The sequence below is a fragment of the Meles meles genome, chromosome 1 (genome assembly GCF_922984935.1).
Source record: "Meles meles chromosome 1, mMelMel3.1 paternal haplotype, whole genome shotgun sequence".
NCBI classification, from domain to species: Eukaryota; Metazoa; Chordata; class Mammalia; order Carnivora; family Mustelidae; genus Meles; species Meles meles.
The window spans coordinates 39,170,270-39,192,884 of record NC_060066.1 but is presented as its reverse complement, the minus strand read 5'-3'; the positions used below and the strand labels follow the sequence as shown (position 1 = coordinate 39,192,884).

At 40.9% G+C, this 22,615-nt stretch overlaps 2 protein-coding genes across 4 annotated transcripts in view; one reads left to right on the top strand and one right to left on the bottom strand.

Moving 5' to 3' along the window:
* Nucleotides 1-1,140: 1,140 nt before the first annotated feature.
* RIDA (reactive intermediate imine deaminase A homolog) lies at nt 1,141-13,555 on the bottom strand. Its single transcript, XM_045993642.1, has 6 exons — nt 13,384-13,555; nt 6,302-6,407; nt 4,056-4,110; nt 3,762-3,830; nt 2,952-3,007; nt 1,141-1,731 (listed from the first exon to the last, which is right to left on the bottom strand). Exons 1-6 carry the CDS (start codon nt 13,446-13,448, stop codon nt 1,669-1,671), a joined length of 414 nt encoding a protein of 137 aa, XP_045849598.1. The 5' UTR covers nt 13,449-13,555; the 3' UTR covers nt 1,141-1,668.
* Nucleotides 13,556-13,665: 110 nt separating this feature from the next.
* The window catches only part of POP1 (POP1 homolog, ribonuclease P/MRP subunit), a 39,257-nt gene continuing 30,307 nt past the window's right edge, over nt 13,666-22,615 (top strand). For 2 of the 3 annotated variants that reach the window (XM_046021098.1, XM_046021080.1), the window contains exons 1-4: nt 13,677-13,754; nt 14,320-14,404; nt 19,905-20,048; nt 22,030-22,197. In XM_046021098.1, the coding sequence (XP_045877054.1) occupies nt 19,907-20,048; nt 22,030-22,197 (310 nt within the window). In that variant the 5' untranslated portion in view covers nt 13,677-13,754; nt 14,320-14,404; nt 19,905-19,906. Of the gene's footprint in view, nt 13,755-14,319; nt 14,405-19,904; nt 20,049-22,029; nt 22,198-22,615 lie in introns of all 3 variants that reach the window. The other variant, XM_046021089.1, reaches the window with a different exon arrangement.

The window sequence follows — 22,615 nt, the reverse complement described above, 5'->3', positions numbered from 1 at the left end:
AGGATACCCTGCAACAGCTTTAAAAATGAGGCAGGCCTATATGCATGTATATGGAAGATCTTCAAGACAGAAGACAGCAGTCTGTAGAATAATATATACAGTTCCATTATGTGAACAAGCCAAAACCAAGCTGGATGATCAAGTATGTAAAGAACAGAAAACCGCTGGTTATACTCAAAACTCTTAGCAGTGGTTCTCTTTGGGGAGGTAAGTGGAATGGAGAGTGAGTGGAGACTATTTCTACATTTTTTTTAAAGATTTTACTTGTTTATTTGATAGAGACACAGCAAGAGAGGGAATATAAGCAGGGGGAGTGGGAGAGGCAGAAGCAGGCTTCCCGCTGAACAAGGAGCCCGATGTAGGGCTCGATCCCAGGACCCCAGGATCATGACACGAACTGAAGGCAGCCACTTAACGACTGAGCCACACAGGTGCCCCTATTTCTACCTTTTTTTTTTTTTTTAAAGATTTTATTTATTTATTTGACAGAGATCACAAGTAGGCAGAGAGGCAGACAGAGAGAGTGAGAGGGAAGCAGGCTCCCTGCTGAGCAGAGAGCCCGATGCGGGACTCGATCCCAGGACCCTGAGATCATGACCTGAGCTGAAGGCAGTGGCTTAAACCACTGAGCCACCCAGGCGCCTCTATTTCTACCTTTTTAATCTATATGCTTCTGTGCTGGAATTTATCCTACAGCAAGGAGGTGTTCATGTTAGCAGTCTTCTAAATTAAAAGACTTTACAGGAGCAAACACAAAATGATTATACATAGCCTGATTACAATAGTTTAGAAATGTACAAAGTCAGAATTAAGTTTTGAGAAAAAAATAGCTGGGGTTTTAACTTCATGGTCCCCCCCCCCAATTAGGTAATGTGCTTTTTTTTTTTTTTTAAAGATTTTATTTATTTATTTGACAGATAGAGATCACAAGTAGGGAGAGAGGCAGGCAGAGAGAGAGAGAGGAGGAAGCAGGCTCCCTGCTGAGCAGAGAGCCCGATGCGGGGCTCGATCCCAGGACCCTGAGATCATGACCTGAGCAAAAGGCAGAGGCTTTAACCCACTGAGCCACCCAGGCGCCGGTAATGTGTTTTACAGTACAAATTAAACTGTTAAAAAATAAATGAACAAAATCACACCAAGGAAAATCTTTATGTCTGTTTTATTTCCATTAGAAAAATATCTATTAATTAGAAAAATTATCTATTAAAATTGTGGTCCACTTTCTTCTCCTTCACTTTAACCATTCAAATTTTAGTACTTTAATTTTACTCAAGTAAAGCAGAATTATACAGCTCATGTGAGAACTAAGTATTTCACATCATTCAATTAACAGGATTTAACTGAATTGCATGTGCTCTTAATTATCAGGTATAGTAACCCCTCTTTCTTACGATTTATTCCCCTTTCCTTTCATTTATTTGTGTAAAGATGTAACGAGCGTCTCTTTCCCCACATCCAGGAGCATGAGTGTGCATGTGATTTATGACACCAGTAACTGGAGTTGTCATCTGATCCCCAGTTCAGGCTTAATTCCCTTATTATATGGTATTTCCATAATGGCCTCAAATGTTTTAAGTCAACCATACGCTTTCCAAGGTCAACTGTAAAAATTAAGATGTTAATCTGAAAACATTGTTAAAATTCCAGACTAAATAACGCTGGACCCACTTAGAGCGATGCTGTTGTCAGAGGTCCTTGGACAGCCACTGCCTCAATCTCCACACGGCCTCCCTGCAAGGAAAATCATCAAGCAACGGGTAGGTAATGTTTTACAAATGAAAAGAGAGCTAGAATACCTACTAAAAACATATACAACTGATAGTGATACAGCATTATTAATGTTACATTTTTCAAAGAAGGGAAGGATAGGGAAGCATCCACGGAGCAGCCCAGACAGGCCAGGCTCCCACGCCAGATGTGCTCGTGCGCCTTAGCTCCCAGGACGCTCTGGGCAGCTCTGTTAGACAGTGTTCTCCCTTCCATCCAGACAATGATACATGGAGGCTTGGAGAGGGGGTTTTAACCTGTCCCAGGACACCATGCTAAATGGCAGAGGTTCAAACCCATGTCTTACGATACCAAGTTCAGAGCTCCTTCTACTACACCCAATACCTTAGTAAAGTTTGAGAATACTGACCACTCCAAGTAACAACCGATTAAAACAATAAACATACCACTCACAGGAGATAAATTTTCTTTATAGGGAAGTCAGTAGGCTGCTTTTTTTGTAGGCAGGAATATTGTGCTGCTAGGGGCTTCTCACCACATTCAAATATCACAGTAACAATGGTGAGAAAATATGTGGGCCACAAGTTTTGAGATTATTTTTCGAATGGAAGTCTGGATGTTTCGTTATGCAAGTGAATTTTAAAAAAAAAAAGATTTTATTTATTTATTTAAAGAGAGAGATCACACATAGGCAGAGAGACTGGCAGAGAGAGAGGGGGATGCAGGCTCCCTGTTAAGTAGAGAGCCCGATGCAGGGCTCAATCCCACGACCTTGAGATCATGACCTAAGCTGGAGGCAGAGGCCTAACCCACAGAGCCACTCGGGCTCCCCTCAATGTAAATTTTTTATTGCACAGCTCACTACCCTGGCTCAGGGTATAGTCTCTTAAGTATGTGAAAACAATACAGCTGCTATTTTACTTTTTCTTACAATTCAAGTCCCTCTGATTCTGTTGTGTTCATGTTCATGTGTGACCCTGAGTTCTCATTTTTTTAATTTTTAAGACAAATTTTAAAAATTTCTCAAGTTTCTTAACACCCCCCCCCCACCGCCCCGCATATAATATTGGGTATTTCCTTTTAGTCTTTAAGATCCTGGAAATCAGAGATTATTCCTTTTTTTCCTTTAAAAAATTTCCTGCCAAAGTGCTTTGTTTGTTATACTCAGAAAACAACATAGAAATTTACAACAATGTACATTAGTCAGCTTAAGGTGTACTTACTTTGGGCAAAGCAGCAACCTGGTAAGCAGCTCTTGCAGGAAAACTACCCTTGAAATCTGAATGTAAAAGAATTTCATTTTAGTTTTCGGACACTGTATTGTGACTACACAACCAAGACTCTGGTAGGTGCTTCAGAGATCTGTCCATTCTTAGATATAAGCAACACTAAGAAAAGCTCACTTTCATATCTATTTGATAAAATATTTTGCCCTAGGATTCCTATGATATTGGATACTTTTTAAAATGCCTTCGCTTTCTGGAAAAAAATGAAAGTACATCCTTTGAGACTTTGATCTTGTTTGATATGAACAGGATCTTATGTTTGAAGCAATACTTATTGCTATATGAACTCTTATTTAAGCATCCCAACAACCCTTTAAAGCTTTATCCCCATTTTGCATGTGAGGAAACCAAAGCATAAAAAATGTTAATGAACCAGCTAATGATTCTGAGAGCCCGAACAGAGATGGTGGTGAGGCCTTATCACAGCAGTAAAAAATATAATCTCTGCGTTAAAAAAATCATTAGGAGGGCTTTAAAAAACCTGAGAGGTGTGTAACAATATTAAGCTTTGGGAAAATGAATTCGTAGGGTTGTAGTATATTCTCCTAGGGAGTGCCACAGAAATGTCTTAGATCTTTTTCATGGGGCCTCACTGCATGTTCTCAATCTGACTGTTCTTTTGGGACAGAATCTATGACCATTTCTTTAGCATCTCCTATCACTCTTGATGCATAACCGACACTCAATAAGGTTAACAGATTCATTTCTTGTTAAAATGGGATACAGTAGTAAAGCCAGATTACTTACACTGTTTGTAGACTTCATTGACAGTGTTGAAGTCATTCATGTCAGCCAGCAAAACAGTTGTTTTTACCACTAGAAGATACATACATTGTTAGTAGGTTTGGCTGTTTGGTCTCCCCCAAAATATTACTTAGAGAAACACAGAGTTCTGACTGTCTGGATTAAAATGGGCCTGAAATTAAAACAACTCTCAAAAGCAAGGAAGATGTGGCACGATGTATTACTGGGTGCTCTGTGTTCTTCCAAAAGCCCGCAGAAACATCAAGCAGTAATCTGAAGGAGTGTCAAGTCGCTCACCGTTAGTGAAGTCACAGCCCGCAGCTTTCAGAATTTCGCCCATGTTTTTAAGAGCCTAGGAAGCAAGGCAAGAAAGGCCAAGGGCACTAATGTTATAGTAAAGCTTCAGTTCAATGCAATTAATCAATTTTTGCTAATAACCCCTCGAATAGCTTACGCTGCAGAAAAATTCTCCCTTTCTAGGAAATTCTACTCTTTCTAGGCCACCTTTACACAAACGAATTGCTTCTTGGCTTTTGCTTAACAGAAATGGATCTTTCTGAAATACAGGGAGACTTTGCCTCCTTTTTTGAGTAGAAAGACTAGACTGAAGTTTCTTCTTCAGTGTTGGAGCGTGTGAAGTTCTCAGCCGATGTCCACTCAGCTGAAACAGAGAAAGCTCCTGGGGTTTCTAATCATCACTTGGAGAATAAGTATGAGCTGGGAGTTTTAAGACATACTTTCTTTTATTCATTTATTTTTAATTTAATTTAATTTTTTTCAGTGTTCCAAGATTAAAACATATTTTCTTTTACAGCAAAAATTCACTTTAAAGAGTACTTTTATCTTTTTCTCAAAAAATATCAGTAAACTAGGTATATGTTCGACACTCTGCACTTTGGAAAAACATGTTTTTCACTCTTTCCTTAACGTATTATTTTTTTTCAATTCATTGCTCCCCTCCACTTTACTGGTCACGTTATAATATTTGATATATATATATTTAAAATCCATCTTCTAAATAGGTAACATACAGATACGGCAAAAAATTCAAAAGCTATTAAAAAGCATATCCATTGAAAGGATGTCTCTCACCCTGACTGCCCTCCTCCCCAGTTTCCTTCAGAGGGAATCACTGCTTCTGGTTTCTTGTGTATCATTGTGGAGACAGTCAGTGCTTATACCAGCATGAACGGGAACGTGCACACACTTACAGATGGTAGCACACTGTGTAAACTGTTTCGCACCTTGCTTTTATTTTATCGCGTAACAATTTACCTTGGGGGACTTTTCCGCATTAATTCAATTGTATGGCTCCAGCATGATTTATTTCACTAGTTCTTTTTTTTTTTTTTTTCATATTTTATTTATTTGACAGAGAGAAATCACAACTAGGCAGAGAGGCAGGCAGAGAGAGAGGAGGAAGCAGGCTCCCTGCGGAGCAGAGAGCCCGACGTGGGGCTCAATCCCAGGACCCTGGGATCATGACCTGAGCCGAAGGCAGAGGCTTTAACCCACTGAGCCACCCAGGCGCCCCTATTTCACTAGTTCTTATGGACAGACATTTGGGTTGTTTTGTGTCTTTGGATAATACAAATGACTCAGTGAATGCATAAAATTATAATTTAATTCTATTTATTGGATTAGAATTGTACTCCCCACTCTTATTTAGAAAAACACATTACACATCATCTTTGATAGTTCTTACTAACAAATGTTAACTTTTATTTTTGTGGTGTTTTTCTTGCGGGTCAGTGGCCCTGATAAGAAATTTCTCAATCCAGGGATGCCTGGTGGCTCAGTCTGTTAAGCGTCTGCCTTCAGCTCAGGTCACGATTCCAGGGTTCTGGGATTGAGCCCTGCACTGGGCTCCTTGCTTGGCGAGGAGCCTGCTTTTCCCTCTGGCTGCCATTCCCCCTGCTTGTGCTCTCTCTTTCTCTCTCTGACAAATAAATTTATTTGTTTTCAAAGATTTTATTTCTTTATCTGAGAGAGAGACCATTAGCAGGGGGAGAGGCAGAGGCAGACTCCCCACTGAGCAGGGAGCCTAACATGGGGCTTGATTTTAGGACCCTGGGATCATGACCTCAGATGAAGGTAGATGCTTACCTGACTGAGCCATGCAGGCACCCCATAAATAAAATCTTAAAAAAAAAAATCCCAATCCATGTAGAAGTGACAAGATACTATCTGATTTCAATACTTTGAGAGTTAAGTAATTTTACTGAGATAATGGACACAAAATATTGTATCAGTTTTAGGTATATAATAGGATTCGATAATACGTATATACTGTAAAAGGATAACCACAGTTTAGTGACTACCCAATAATTCAGGTTTGAAGTCACCTTAGATGGTAGACTTTTTTTTGCTTGTTAAATGATTCCTCAAATTTTGAACTTTCTACTGACATACAACTGTCTTCAATTAATCAGTAAGTAACTCTAAAGCCAGTTATCTGATAATCTCTAAAAAAGTCAGCCAAGTGGATGCTTATCATGAAAAAGCAGTAAAATAGAGAATTTCAACTGTGAAAAATGACTTACTTGTTTGGCTTCTTCTGCCACCCCTCCTGGCACAAGCTGTCCACTTGCAGGGTCCATGCCCAGCTGTCCCGAAATGTAAATGGTCCTGTCGACTAACACAGCTTGACTGCAATAGAGAGAGACTGGGTGTATGTATAAGATACAAAATACAAAATTCAATGCTCAAAGATTTCTTTGCTAAGACACATAAAGCACAAAATGTCAAATAAAATAGTTAATAATTGGACTTCATTAAAATTAAAAAGACTAGCTTTTTTAAAAAATATTTTATTTATTTGACAGAGAGAAATCACAACTAGGCAGAGAGGCAGGCAGAGAGGCAGGCAGAGAGAGAGGAGGAAGCAGGCTCCCTGCGGAGCAGAGAGCCCAATGCGGGGCTCGATCCCAGGACGCTGGGATCACGACCTGAGCCGAAGGCAGAGGTTTAACCCACTGAGCCACCCAGGCGCCCCAAAAAGAAGAGCTTTTTGAAAGAGATCTTTAAGAAAATGAAAATAGAGGTCACAGATTGGGTGAAAAGATTTGCAAAACATATATCCAATAAAGAACTTGTATCTAGAATATATAAAGAACTCTTATAATACAGTAAGAGAAGATAACCCAATAAAAAATGGGCAAGTGATTTGAAAAGATATTTCATAAAAGAAGACACATGAAGAGCTAGGGAGTTCAACATTATTACTCATTAGAAAAATGTAGTGCAAAACCATAATAGATACCACTATCCACAAGTAGAGGTCACTGGTAATAGTAAGTACTGGTGAAGATGGGAAGCAACCAGAACCCTATACATTGCTGGTGGGAATGCAAAACAGTACACACTTTGGCAAACAGTTTGGCAAGTTTCCTAAAAACTTTTAGTATATGTGCTGCCGAAGCGAGCACAAGTTTCCTAAAAACTTAAACATATACTTAACATGCAACCCAGCAATTTCTTTCCTAGGCAACCTCCCAAAATAAATGAAAATATATGTCCAAAGACCTTATATGGAATGTTCAGAACAGCATTATTCATGAGAGCAAAAAAGAAAAACAAAACATTTAAAAAAATATTTAAAAAAATTTAAAAAATTAAAAAAAAATTAAAAAAACCCCAGAGAGATCCAACCAAAGGATACATAGTATTTGATTCCACTTCCATGAAATTCCAGAAAAGACACAATAGCAGCAGAAAGTAGATTAGTGGCTTCCTGGGTCAGTGGGGATTGACCACAAATGTACAGTATGAGGGAGTTTTTCTGGGGTGATGGAAATAAGCTGAAGCTTGCCTGTGGTGTCAGATACATGAGTGTAGACACCTACAAAAACTCATGGAACTCTACACTTAAAAATGGGGGAATTTAAAAAAAAGGGTGAATTTTAATATAACTTATACCTCAGTAGAGCTGTGAAACAACAACAAAAATGCAACGCTAAAAGCACCCTAAGGAAAGAAGTAATTATTCTCAGACAAGATTCATCTGGAAGGGTACACACTTCATTTCTGCCAAGTGCTTGCTTTTGGAAATGACTTGTGTAATGAGGACACTAAATTTCAGAATTAGGATAAAATAACAAGAAACAGAATAAGCCACACTGAGACCTGAAAAAAAACCAAACAAATCAACCTCAATTTTTAAAAAAACTTTTTGGATAAAGAAATCCCCTCTCTCTTTTTAGCTGTAGTAAAAGGTATTTACCATTTTAACGATTTTTAGGTACAAAATTCAGTGGTAGTAAGTGCCACCATTTCTAAAATTTGATAAAGACACCTTAGTAGCAGTTTAAATTCAGAAGTAAAATATGTTGTACCATTTCCATGCTTATCTAGAAACAGCATCTTCTCATTTCTAATTTTTTGTTTCTAATATTACATCCTCATTTCTAATCTTCTAGTTCCCTATGGTTTTCCAATATGCTCCAAGCTTTCTTTTATTTCATGATGTTTCCCCTGATTTTCCTGAGCATATGTTTTTTTCTTTATAATTTAAACAATGGCATTTATGTATGTATGGATGTATGTAAGCTCTGTGCCCGATGTGGGGCTTACACCTGTAACTCTGAGATCAAGAGTTTATCAACTGAGCCAGCCAGGGGCCCCTCTAAATTTTTAAAATTTTTTGAAGAAGAAAACATTCACATGGTTAACCAAATCTAGAAACTATTCAAAGAATCTGAGTGAAAAATCTCCTCCCTTCTTTCTTTATCTTCCTCCTGCTTCATTTCCAGTCCCTACAGATAACCAGTGCTCTTCTTGACATATTCTTCCAAAGTTTCTTCATTTATATGTGAATAAAAATGAATATATTTATCTTCTTCCTGTTTGTACATGTAGTATACTAAGCTCTTTTTAAAATACAACATGTAGTATATTAAACAGTTCTCTACATTTTGCTTTTTTCGCTCAACAGTGTTATCAGGATCTTCCCATAACTGTATAAAAAATACATCCTTATTCTTTTAACAGTTGTGTAGTATTTCACCGTATGGACATACTTTAGCTAGTTACTTTTGATTCAAGTATTTTGCTATTGTAAACAAAACTACACTGAAACCCATCACACACATATTTTCCCTGGGCAGGTAACTAAGCCTTTTTTTCATCTAAACCTCAGAGGAGCTATTCCTGTACTGTGTGCAGGATCCTGCCTCACAGCATAGCTCAGTCTGTTATCTTATCTCTGGGGTATGCCAGACTGTAAACTCCCTGACTACAAAAGCTGTGTCCCACTGTCTCCCGCTGCACAGGACCAAGGTGACTCCTTGCACTTAGTGGGCACACAATACCTTCTTGTTGATGTTTTGCTAATGACTTACTAGCTTAAATGACTTTGGCTGTCAGTAAAGAATCTTTTTAGCAGACCTACTGGCTTATTGTGTGGGCTTTGAAGCGTGGAAGAGGGTAGATTTAAACTTGGTAACAAGATTTAGAAAATCTAGAAATTCTTCTCAACTATCTGGCTTTCACCCTGGCCCAGAAACAGGTAACTACTGAATTTGTTAATGTGTAAGCTTTCCTCAGGTTGAAAAGTATCATCAGCTAACAAGGTTTCTTATTAACTGTCCTGCGTAGAACTAGGATCGTAGAACTAGGATACCCTAGGCCCTTTGCAAAAGTAATTTTAGCTCTCCCCATATATGAAACATAGATTAAGCTCATATACATTACCATTGGTCAAAAAATTTGTGATAGTAAAAGGAGTTCATTTATTCTCAGAAAATTAACAGATGTTAAAGACTATCTGACCTATGTGAGTTAATCTCTTACAGATTAGTAAAGAGATTGTTCACAAATTAAATAGCTGACCCTCTGATCATAGCATCCTACTATCCACAGACAAGTCATTAGACTCCAAAAAATTTCAAAGTCTATTGTTCCATTTCCAGGTCAAAGGGTAATAACACTTTCAAAACCATCTTAGTAATAATTCTCATACTATAATCTATGCCCCCTGGACTATCACTTCCAAATTTCATGACTATTTGGGTGGTGTGTTGCAAAATGGAAAGCAAGGCAATGTGATGTTGAAATCTCTCAAGGTTCTGTCCTGATTTTGAAAAGTGAAATGCGCTGAGCTGATTAGCTAATTGGTGACAACACCCTGTCTGTCACAAGGCCAGGGACTGGAGGTTCGACACATTTGAATTCTTCCTTAAGACCAGAATTTTCAAACTGTGCTCACTACCAACTCCATACACAGAAATTGGTTTCCAAATGGTTCTTCAAATATGTCCAATTAACTTTATCAGGATATGACTAGTTAGTTGGAGTGTGGTTTTCTTCAAGATAAAATATTGAATATTAGCACCATTTTTAGTGGCCTTGTATGATCTCTGGATAGGGAAAAAGCACAAGAGAACAACGTCCTAGGAAGTCCCCCCATAGTGAAGCTGGTTGATGTTTTGTCTTTAATCACACTGGTATATTCATTTGATTCCCTTTTTTTCCCCCTTGCAGCTTTATAAAGTTAGCTGACATCAGGTCAATCAGGAATACTGCTGTTATGCTTGCTTTCTTTCTTTCTTTCTTTTTTTTTTTATGCTTGCTTTCTTTAACAAAGAACACTTGAGGAAGGTCTATGCTCCAGGTCCTATAATCACTTTGTGTTTGTTTCTGGTAAGGGTTGCTTTTGCTCTGACGTAAAACCAGTGGGTAATGGAGGAAGAAGAAACAGGGCAGAGGAGGAAAAAGATTACTGATTTTTTACTTTTCTTGTAATATCTCCTGAACTAGTCATAATGTCCTTCCCAAATAATTATTAGAGTACTCTTAAAAGAAAACTGATCATGTCACTTCCTCTTCAAAAACATCTGAAGGCTCTTCAGTACCTACAAAATAAAGTTTCTACTCTCCAGGTTAGAGTTGGGAAGGATCACAATCCAGACTTTGCTAAAAGCTAATTTTTAGCAGGAGACAAAACAACAATTCAGAGTCAAAGTCTAACTCTGAATCAGGGTTTCCCAAAGTATAGGTCACATGCAAACTGAATCACAGTAAGGAAAGGATTCCTTTTTAAATTCTCTTTGAGTTCCTCCATGGTAGGAGACAGAAAACTAAATGATGAAGATTGAGCTCTAGAGCTCTGCCTAAGTTCAAATTCTGTCACATCCCATCTTGGTGGTTGACCTCCGGCAACTTATTTAACCATGTGTCTATCAGTTTCTTCATCTGAAAAATAAGTACTGTCATAATAACTGCACATAAAGCATTAAAGCACCTAGAACAGTGCCTTGTGCTCAGTGAGCATCAATAAATGTTAGCAATTACAACATCAATCCTCTGATTACATCAAGGAGAAAAGAGATCAATTTTAGAAAAAAAGATATATATCACTTCTAACAAAGAGAGCTGGCTTCAGGTTCTGAGCCAACTGCAGCAGCTTCCTAGGATTTAATTATGCTTTTTTATTTAATTGAGCTTATTTTTTTTTTCTGTTGCCTTCCACTGGGTTGTCTTCTATTTAGAGTACTGCTGTAAAATTTCCTTTTTAATTTTGTTAAAGTGAGCCTGCTTAAATAAAAATGCTGAATAAATTATGATACAGGTGGTACACAGATTTGGCAAATGGAAAAAAAAAAAGAGAAGTCGTAGTTGGATTACTAAAATTTCCTCCAAAATATCTTTATGCCATGTATTCTTCTACAACTATGCCTCATGTCCTTCCCTCTGACTTCCCGCTTAATTCCTTAACAAAGTAATTTAAAAATCATTTAAAACAGTACTACACAGATGGCAAACAGAACCTTCAAAACCCAGCTCAAGGACTACCTCTTGCAGGAGCCCTCCTAGATCTTTTTCTTCCTCTGCCCAAGTTCCATGAATTTCTTTCTTCTCTTTTCTCACTCCTCACCCCCTCCCTTTACTCCCACTGCATTTTGTTTCTAACCCTGCTATAGTAATTATTGTTCTGCACCTCTAAGTGTCATTTCTCACAGCAAATGTGGTATAGAAGAGGGAGCTGGGGCTTGTTCAAATCAAGCTCTGCCACTTACGAACTATCTGACCTTGGACAAGTTCACTTTCAGGTTGAGTTTTCTTTTTGCAAAATGAAGGAGGACTCAAAGAAGAAGGTTAGTTGTCATGATGCATGCACCAAATGAAAAGGTTTCTTTTTCTTTCCCCACATGCCCGAGTATCTTTCACACTGCTTTCTTACACATTTTTTGGTAGCTTCTGCAGTGCCTGGCCTACAGTAGGTGCTCAATATATGCCTATCATAGCTGAAGTGTTTCAGTTGTAGAAGTTTTCCATCTGTGGTTCTTTTAATAGTGAACATATACTATATTTTAAAAAGGAAAAATGAGAAAAGGTTTACACTGTATACTTTAGCGAAGAATTTAAAATAAAAATTATATTAAGGGAAAAACGTCTCCAAGAAAGCATCAGATCGGATCTAATTTTTTTTTTTTTTTAAAGATTTTATTTATTTATTTGACAGAGCGAGAGATCACAAGTAGTCAGAGAGGCAGGCAGAGAGAGAGGAGGAAGCAGGCTCCCTGCGGAGCAGAGAGCCCGATGCGGGGCTCGATCCCAGGACCCTGAGATCATGACCCGAGCCGAAGGCAGTGGCTTAATCCACTGAGCCACCCAGGCGCCCCGGATCTAACTGTTTTAAAGCTGAGACGTTTTAAGGAAAAAAAGAAGGATTTTTTAAAAAAGAAATTAACCTTTTTATATTTGCAGCACTTCTGACAAGTGGAAATGCATGTACACAGGGTAGAGTTTCTGGCCAGTATATATACAGTTAGCTAGAGCATGTCTAGGCAATCTTAGTAAACGATTTTTGTTGTGATTTGTATCTGACTTTATTAGTGGGAAATGAGCATGGGCAATGAATTCATAAACATCCCAATGCATTTTGGTATGGTCGTAAAAAAAAGTGCCTTCGGTAGATGAGCATGCATTTGCTAAGCATTTCTGTCAAAAGAATTCAGCTCTCTCCAGATGGACACCCACATCTGCTCATGGAATTTACTCCTTTTAATTAAGAGAGGGTTAGACCAAATATTATGCTAAAATGGAAGCAGTCAGTCATAAAGCCCACATGTTGTAGTCATTTACCCAAGAAGTCCAGAACAGGCAAATTCACAGAAACTGAAAATAGATTAGCGGTTGCCAGGGGTTAGGGGAAAAGACTGGGGAGTGACTGCTAATGGGTATGGGTTTTTTGTTTGTTTTTTTGGAGACGATTAAAATATTCGGAGACTATATAGTGGTGATGGTTGCACTACTTTGTCGGTATAATTCTAAAAAAAATCACTGAATTGTACCCTTTAAAGGGGTGAATTTTATGAGTATGTGAATTATATCTCGATAAAATGGTTACCGAAAAAATTTTTTTTCAAAACCTGACCGCTTATGGCCGTCGAAGCGCTCTGGCCCTCCAGGTCCGGGACAGAGTCCCTGGGAGCACAGGCTCCCGCTCTATGGATCTCCGGGTGCTCTGCCTCTTTCCAGAGTTGTTTCCCGGATTCAGCGAGTTCGAGCAGGTTAGACCAGATGAAGCCAGAGGCCGGCGCCAGCTCTGCCCCGGAGTGGCCGCCGCTCCGGCCCCCGACCCCACATGCCCAGAGTGCATCCGCGCCCCCACACGTCTCATTACCTGTAGGGACCAATGGCCCCTGGGGCTTTCGCAGTGCTGATCACCTTTCTTATCAGAGACGCCATGGCTAACCCTTTTTGCTTGCTGTCCCTTCAAGAGAACAAACCGGTACACCGCCTGTAGTAGCGTCTCACCAGGACTAACCAGCGTAGAGGCCAGTCTCCGCAGTAACTCTTCTCCGGAGCGAGTTCGCTCGGCATTCTGGGACTTGTAGTCTCAGCCAGGTTCCCGGCCATGTGGAGGCCGCGAGTGCATTGGCGCATGCGCTGTGCAGATTGCTCGCCGCACACGTCTCCACAGACGGGACAGTCGCAGAGCCTTGTCATTCTGACCCGGGGAGCCCTGGATTCCTCCCTCAGAGCCTCTGGCAGGTAGGTCGTGAGGGGCTGGTGTGCCTCAGGACCCGCGAGTTTGGGGGAAGTGGGCGACGGCCCGCGCACCGGCCCAGCTCTCCTCCCAGTTTTCCCTCGGACACCCCTGACCTCTTCTTCCCTGGCAGCCTGCGCCTGGGCCCGGCTTGCCGCCCCGTGCCTCCTTCGGCCCCTGAGCTCAAGCCCCCCTGCATTTGTCCTTTCCCCGTATTGTCCCGCCGGGCGGAAGCCGCCCTTGGAATGGGCTTGCGCCCGGGTCCTGCCAGGCACTTTGAAGGAATGAGTTGAGTCATTAAGGGGACCGCGCTGAGATCTGGGCGTCGTCCACCGTCCTTCCCTCCCATGTTCCCATTCCTGGGTGCTCCTCCAGCTTTGCAAGAGCTCTACGCATTCTCATTAGATCTGAACCGAGCCCTAGTGACTGGGGTCTGATTTCAAAAAGGAAGATAGGCTGGTCTCTTGGCAGATAGCCATGCCGTGTCAGAAGACGTGGTACTTGGCCAGGTATTTCTTATTCTGTTAATAAAGGCATCATAGGCATGCTTCACTCCGTTTATGCGTGCAGGTTTACACTCAACAAATACACACTGAGCCCTGCTTTGTGCAAGGCACATTGCTAGGAGCTGGAGGGACAACTGTGGAAAAGACAGGTAAGATTCCTGTTCTGCCCTGCTTCTAAACCTAATGTTAAGAAAGTCCTTGTTATTCCTTCTCCTTTGTCCTACATACTGCAAAGGTTTGGTTTTCTTACTTCCTTCTCAAGAGCCTTCAGAGCTTTCTCATTGGTTTGGGGCTTCAAGCACAGAATAAAATAGAACTTCCAGAATGGTTTCCCTGGCCTGCTCAGTATTACCCCTCCTACTGTCTCATCCTACTCAAGACATCCAGAGCCCTCGCTCCTGAAATCACACAGAAGATTCCTGAATACTCTTTCTTCCTTATCCAAATTCCAACCCACTAAAATCCTATTTTCTCATTGACTTTTCTTGTGGATCCACGTTTTCCCTTCTTATTCAGTTACCTGTTGTACCATACTGTAAAACTTGTTTTTTTAATGTGTGTAGTCTTTTTTTCTAATTGTTTTGGGTTTTAAAAATAGTGACTAGAGCCAGACTGCTTGGTTTGACTCCCAGCACATTTACAATCTTACTGGCCTTGGTGAGGTTATGTTACCTCTCTGTGCTTCAGTTTCTTCATTTATAAAATACAGGTGGTGCTAGTATTTCCCTTATGGAGTCTTGAGAATTGAATGAGTAAGGCATGTAGAATAGTGGTTAACACACACAGGTTTCCATAAATGTTAGCTGTTTAAGACAACCAAATTCTGTAAGGAAAGAAGCCATACAACTTTGTATACACAGAGCCTGAAACTAATAAGCACAGGATAGATACCAAAAGGTTGTTAAATTTGATTAAACTGGACAATTAAGAGGTGCTTTTTTTTTTTAAAAGATTTTATTTATTTATTTGACAGAGAGAGAGAGATCACAAGTAGGCAGAGAGGCAGGCAGAGAGAGAGGAGGAAGCAGGCTCCCTGAAGAGCAGAGAGCCCGATGTGGGGCTCGATCCCAGGACCCCGAGATCATGACCTGAGCCGAAGGCAGCGGCTTAATCCACTGAGCCACCCAGGCGCCCCAAGAGGTGCTTTTAAATACAAAATAATTCACCATATGATTCTTTAAATAAGAAGTTCTCTTGGGGGGCGCCTGGGTGGCTCAGTGGATTAAGCCGCTGCCTTCGGCTCAGGTCATGATCTCAGGGTCCTGGGATCGAGCCCCGCATCGGGCTCTCTGCTCTGCAGGGAGCCTGCTTCCTCCTCTCTCTCTGCCTGCCTCTCTGCCTATTTGAGATCTCTCTCTCTGTCAAATAAATAAATAAAATCTTTAAAAAAAAAAAAAAAAAGAAGTTCTCTTGGGGCATGACAAATAATTTAACTTGTGTAAAATATTTCTTGTGAAACAAGATACCTGTATTCTTTTTTGTTTTTTTAAACCCTGTGCTCTTTCCATTGCATGATGATGGCACTACCTCAGTGCTTAAGATTTTATTTATTTGACAGAGAGAGAGATCACAAGTAGGCAGAGAGGCAGGCAGAGAGAAAGGGAAGCAGGCTCCCTGCTAAGTGGAGAGCCCGATGCGGGGCTCGATTCCAGGACCCTGAGATCATGACCTGAGCCGAAGGCAGAGGCTTAACTCACTAAGCCACCCAGGTGCCCCTGTAATCTTTTTTTTTTTTTATTAAGGTATTTATTTATTTATTTGAGAGAGAGAGCATGTGTGTAAGTGGGGGCGGGGAGCAGAGGAAGAGGGACAAGCAGACTCCACACTGAGTATGGAGCCAGATGGGGGCTTGATCCCACAATCCTGAGATCATGACCTGAGTTGAAACCAAGAATTGGACACTTAACCAACTGGGCCACCCAGGTGCCCCAAGATACCCATATTCTTTTTTTTTTTTTTTTTAAGACTTTATTTATTTATTTGACAGAGAGATCACAAGTAGGCAGAGAGGCAGACAGACAGAGAGGGGGAAGCAGGCAGGGAACTGATGTGGGGTTTGCTGCCAGGACCCTGAGATCCTGGCATCCCAAGATCCTGGCAACCCACTGAGCCATCCCGGTACCCCAAGACACCTGTATTCTTTTTTTTTTTTTAAGATTTTATTTATTTATTTATTTGACAGACGGAGATCACAGGTAGGCAGAGAAGCTGGCAGCAGAGAGAGAAGAGGAAGCAGGCTCCCTGCTGAGCAGAGAGCCTGATGCAGGACTCGATCCCAGGTCCCTGGAATCATGACCTGAGCCGAAGGCAGAGGCTTTAACCCCCTGAGCCATCCATGTGCACCAGATACCTGTATTCTTTTTTTTTTTTTTTAAGATTTTATTTATTTATTTGACAGAGATCACAAGTAGGCAGAGAAGCAGGCAGAGAGAGGAGGAAGCAGGCTCCCCGCTGAGCAGAGAGCCCGATGTGGGGCTTGATCCCAGAACCCTGGGATCATGACCTGAGCTGAAGGCAGAGGCTTTAACCTGCCGAGCCACCCAGGCACTCCCCCAGATACCTGTATTCTTAAGGCAGATTTTATATCAGTCCAAATCACCAACTTTTTAGATCTAGGAGAAATCAGAGACCATCTGGTTAATGCTCAGGTTGTCAAACTGGAGTCCATTATAAAGGGGTATATCTGGTCAACCAGGTGATAGTAAGTGGTGTGAAAAAACATGATGTGTCCAATTTATTTGAAGATTTTGGGGAAAACACATTTGTAAAAAACACTGGCATTACTTAGTGCTCATTAAAGCTAAAGGAGTAACTGGAAAAACACAAACTGAATATCAGGAATAGATGTAAATCTCACCTGATTGTCCAGGTAGGAGTTAAAATTCCTTCTGGAAGCTATTTTTAAGCAAAATCTTCAGACCTCATAAGGATCTAATCTATAGTTATTCTCTTCTGCTGTTAGAACTGTTTGAGGACCACTGCTAGTTCAATCTGCTAGTTTTTCAGTCTGGTATCAGAGCTTACCCCAGTCCCCGAGTCCCAGCCTCCTCCTGGCCTGTTTTAGTGCTCAGTAGATCCAAATCCAGATTGAATCAGTAGCATACTTCCCAGGCCGTGTGCTCTGTCTTGCTGGGTAAGTTCTGATTCAAGTAGATAATAGTAGGTGAATGAAATTGTTTTGTGAAATCATTCTGAATGGTACTTAATGCGGACTGATCCGAGCCATGTCATTCACTAGCTGATTGGTTCTGCAGAACTTCATTTGCTTCCTATATATTTTTTAAATTTGAGAGATGGTTTTGGGTGTACACATAGTTGTCTTTCATTTAGGTGAAAGTGAAATGACATAATCTCTGTAATTTCGGTCTGGCCTCCCTTGGCCTGCTCAGTTTTATCTTTCCTCTGTTTGAGAGTAATAGCTACCAAATATCAAGCCGTTAGTTTTTGCAAAGTGCCATGCTCATTGTGTTATGTACATTACCTTATTCTCACAGCAACGTTGTGATGATTCCCATTTAAAGAAAAGGGGACTGAGGCTCAAAGAGGGAAAGTAACTTTCCTAAGATTAGGTAACGAAAAAGTGTTAAGGAGGGGCGCCTGGGTGGCTCAGTGGGTTAAAGGTTAAAGCCTCTGCCTTCAGCTCAGGTCATGATCTCAGGGTCCTGGGATCAAGCCCCGCATCGGGCTCTCTGCTCATCAGGGAGCCTGCTTCCCTTCCCTTCTTTCTGCCTGCCTCTCTGCCTACTTGTGATCTCTGTCTGTCAAATAAATAAAATCTTAAAAAAATAAATAAATAAAAAGTGTTAAGGAACATATTTGATCCAGATTTTTCTAACTCCAAAGGAAGGGTTCTTAAATACTATGCAACACTGGTTACTTTTAGTTTTGAATGAAGCCCTGCATTGGGAAGGGAGTAAGTGAATGGGAGGTAGTTAATTCCGTGGCATTCGGTGGGAGTGGTGCACACCTTGATGTGGCAGTGTGTTTTTGCAGGTGTTTTTGTTTGGCATAATGAGTGGGGTAACATTGCTGGCATTTGTCAGGCAGGGACCAGGGTTGTTAGACATGCTGGAGTGTGCAGGAAAGTTCCATAGTAGCCCAGTACCTGTTTTACATAAACGCACAAAATATCGGTTACATGGTTTTAATATACACTGAACTTTCTAGGAGTGCTGTAAATCAAAACAGGGTTGTACTCCTTCCGCCTCTCTTCCTTTCGCTGCTTTACCAAGGGCTGTTCACTAGTTTGGAAAGCTGTGTCGCCAGTGGCATTGCTGCCTTCTCTTTGAGGCTCTGGTACAACCCACCTATATTACTTTGCCTTTGTAGCTGTTGCATTCGTGGTAATTCCATGTATAGGTACCAGTAAGGACTGGTGTTAAAATATTGAAGTGCTTAGAGAACGGCTTGGCTCTGCTACTCTGAGCTTTCTTCCTTCACACCAGGCTCTTCAGATTCCCTGCAGTCATTAAGAAGAGAGTTAATGACTATGGCATGGGGGCTTCCAAGCCTCTTCTCCAGCCGTCCAGGTTGCGGCAGTGCCTGTACTGGGGTCTGTGGTGTGATTATACCCCTGAGTTCAGACTGTCTCCCTATTACATAAGGTCACCCAGTAGTGGTGACATAGTTACACGCAGAAGGTACACATTATTTTATTAAAATTACTTTTTAGTTCTCCTTTACATTATAGTTAGGGCACATATTGTAGGGTATATATTGGTAAAAGTTAGATGTGTGGTAGGTTATGTTATTAATGAATTTCATTTCAAAATAGAAAACAGGTTTGCAGGCCATTCAGAAAAAAAGAGGGAGGAGCGCCCGGGTGGCTCAGTTGGTTAAAGGGTTCAACTCTTGGTATTAGCTCAGGTTATGATCTTGGTCCTGAGGTTGAGCCCCATGTCGGACTCCATGCTTAGTGTGGAGTCTGCCCAAGACTCTCTCTCCCTCTCTCTCTGCCTGTTCCCCACTGCTCTTTAAATAAATAAACCAAAAAAGAAAAAGAAAAAGGGGGCTGTTGAGTTTGAGAGTTGAGAACTACTAAGTAAATCCACGAGGCTCCCACAGGATTTTGTCCTTTTTCCTTGTTTTAAATTGAAATCTTTTGACTGTTATGAATTACAGATACAGCTGGGCTTGTCTCAGTGGCAGAAATGAAAGCATCAGTAATTTTTGTGTTTGTAGAGGGCATCATATCAGAATAGTGTGTAGTCTAGATCATGATTCAGGTAGCTCTTGTTTCACCTGAGAATTTTTTGCCTTGGCAGAGGGATCTTCTCTCGTACCTCATTTTTCATTCTTTTCAGTAGACTTTGTGCAGTGTCAACATTGGGTGTGATTGAATTATGTGGCGATACATTCTGGAATATACTAATAATGGTCTCTTCCATCAGTAGACTTATTTTTTTCCTGTTGAATTGGGTTTTTGGTGTTAATACCATTCATGGCTCCCCTGGAGGTGCCCCTGGTGATGAATCTGCTGTGGATCAGTATCATGATAACAATTTGATCTTATCAGCCCACCTAGAAGTAAAAATTCGTTATAGTGAAGAATCAGATTTTGAGTTACATGAATTTTTGTTTACTACATGTATTTCTATTTTTGTATGGAAGTTCCCTGTGCCTGTACTAAATTTATTACTTTCTTTCCAGAAATGTCTAATGCAAAAGAAAGAAAACATGCTAAGAAAATGAGGAACCAGCCCACTAATGTGACTCTATCTTCTGGCTTTGTGGCCGATAGGGGCTCAAAGTACCATAATGGAGGTGGGAGACCTTTCCAAGCTCAAAAACAAGGTAAAATACACGGTACTTTCTCTACTCTGTTTGGATCAAAATGCTTTCTTTTTTAAGATTTTTATTTTATTTATTTGAGAGAGAAAGAGAGAGCGCACGTGAGCCTGAGTACATGCATGAGCAGCGGGAGGGGCAGAGGGAGAGGGAGAAGCAGAGTCTTCACTGAGCAGGGAGCCGGACTTGGGGCTCGATCCCAGGACTCTGAGATCATGACCTGAGCTGAAGGCAGAGGCTTAACCCACTGAGCCACCCAGGCACCCCTTGTCAGCTCTTTTTTATAGTTATTATTTAAATAGTAAATAACCTGCATTAAAAACAGATACAGTTGACCCTCATTTTTCACACATTTTGTATTTGCAAATAAGTTGATTTGTAACCCCCAAATTAATACTTACGGTACTTTGGTGGTCATTCGTAGACTTGTGAAGAAAGGGGAGAAATTTGAGTCACTCCACGTGGACGTTCTTAGCTGAGGTTCCCGGCTGTGTTCTTGTTTCTGCTTTCTGACAGAGATGACCAGATGGGGGAGACTAGGCAGTATCGCAGCAGAGCCCAGGGAGCTCCGTCTCCCACTGGGGATTGAGTTCCAGCAGATCACTTAGCACTTCTGAATCTCTTTTTCCCTTTGTAAATAAAGGAAAGAGAATGTACCAGGATGAGTTGCTTTTATGATGTGGATTGCAGTCAGTGTGATATGTGTGTGTATGTGTGTATGTATTTCCTCTAGGAACAGTGGTTCAGTATTTGCTAATTCTGTGTTCTTTGTGACTTTATAGTACATAACTGCTGGGAATAAGAATTGGCTGTATTAGAGTCGGTATATTATATCTCTACCTTAACACAATTACTATTAAATCACACTATTTTCGGGGCACCTGGGTGGCTCAGTCTATCTTCGGCTCAGGTCATAATCCCAGGACCGGGGATGGAGCCCAGCATAGGGCTCCCTGCTCACTGGGGAGCTTGCTTCTCCCTCTCCCTCTGCTGCTCCCCCTGCTTATGCTTGTGCTTTCTCTCTCTCTCTCTGACAAATAAATAAATAAAATCTTTAAAAAAAAAAATCACACTATTTTATTTCCTAAAAGAGGCACAATTTGTTTATTTTATATGTGTTTAACTTATGTGCTGATTTTAGAACCTTATGATACGAAGGTAATAGTTGTTCATTGGGTAGCAGTAGAAAATGCCAGTTTGGGAAGACAGCAAGTGGGTGACTAAGAACTTTATGGGGACACTTCAAAGAATAGCGTGCATTGTGTCTGATTAACTGAGTTTTAGACACATATTCAAAAATTGAGATTCGGATCCAATAGTTGATGCCTACCATGCCATGTCAGAAGCCTTAACACATACTATCTCATTTAAACCCCCCAGTGACAAACTTTGTAACATGTTTCATGGTGTACAGGAGTGTAATAGTTAAAACTATAATGGAAGTAAGCTGGAACACCATAAAATTCTCTACTGAGCTCTCCCTCCATTTACATACAGGGATTCAATGTTATCTCAAAGTCAGTGGTTTCATCGCCCAGACATTTGTATAGAGACTTTGCTTTTATTTCTTTCTTTAATTTACACGGGCTCCCAACTTGAGTGTGCCAGAGAATTATGATAAAAGACTAAATATACAAAGTCATGTAAATTGTAGCATTTAAGAGAGCTGAGATTTAAAAATCTATTTTGTACTGTTTGGAGAAAAGGTCCCTTGTATCAGTTATATGCAAGGTTAATTTGTCATGCGGATGACATTAGCCAGTGTGAGACCCGCTGGCAATGTCACCTTGGGCAAGGTAATTCGTTCACCTCACTCTCCGAGATTCCCTCCTCTTTAGAGGGAAGATAGTAATAACCTCCTTACAGGGTCGTTGTAGGATTAAAAACAATGAGTAGTGTTGCCACCCAGTGAATGTTCTCCACTGTGATGCAGATTCCTGGTAAGGCTGACCTATTTCTTTCTGTTTTCTTTTTGAAAATAAACCAGAGCCTTTTCCCGGAACTTCACGACAGCGGCAAACCAAAATGACCCACCACTCCCCCGTGGATCCTGATGTGAAGGAGCAGTCTTCCTCCAAAATCATGTTTAAAAAGAAGGGAGGTTGGAAAGCAGGTCCCGAGGGCACATCTCAGGAAATTCCCAAGTATATAACTGGTAGGTGTTTGTGAAGAAGTGAAGTTTGATTATACGATGAGCTCTTGGTTTCTGATAAAGCCGGACTTCAGTGTCTGTCTTGGCCCTGCCTCCCTGTCTCCCTCCTCTCCTCCTCCCTTCTCACCTCCGGCCTAGACTTTGGCTGTAGCTTTCCTGAACCTGATTGTTCTCTCTTCAGTCTCTCTTCTCCCTCTTACTTGTCTTCTTATAAGTCCGTATCTGTGAACTGTTCCTTTTCGTCCTAAAACTTCTTTGCCCTTCCCCTACCTCTTTTTTAAAATATAAAATGCCATCTCTGCTTCTCAGCACCCATTCTCCAAAGATGAAACCAAATTTAACACACTCCTAGGATAAGACCTCCAGGCTCTTCAGACCTTGTCTCCCGTTGCCCCTGCTATCCCCAAACCCTGTATTCTTT

What these genes read in the sequence shown, in the direction of transcription:
- RIDA (XM_045993642.1), bottom strand. Translation starts at nt 13,448, where the DNA reads ATGGCGTCTCTGATAAGAAAGGTGATCAGCACTGCGAAAGCCCCAGGG. An exon ending in GGGGCCATTGGTCCCTACAG is followed by an intron (nt 6,408 to 13,383) that starts GTAATGAGACGT and finishes TCTCTATTGCAG; the next exon opens with TCAAGCTGTGTTAGTCGACA. An exon ending in TGGCAGAAGAAGCCAAACAA is followed by an intron (nt 4,111 to 6,301) that starts GTAAGTCATTTT and finishes CTTGCTTCCTAG; the next exon opens with GCTCTTAAAAACATGGGCGA.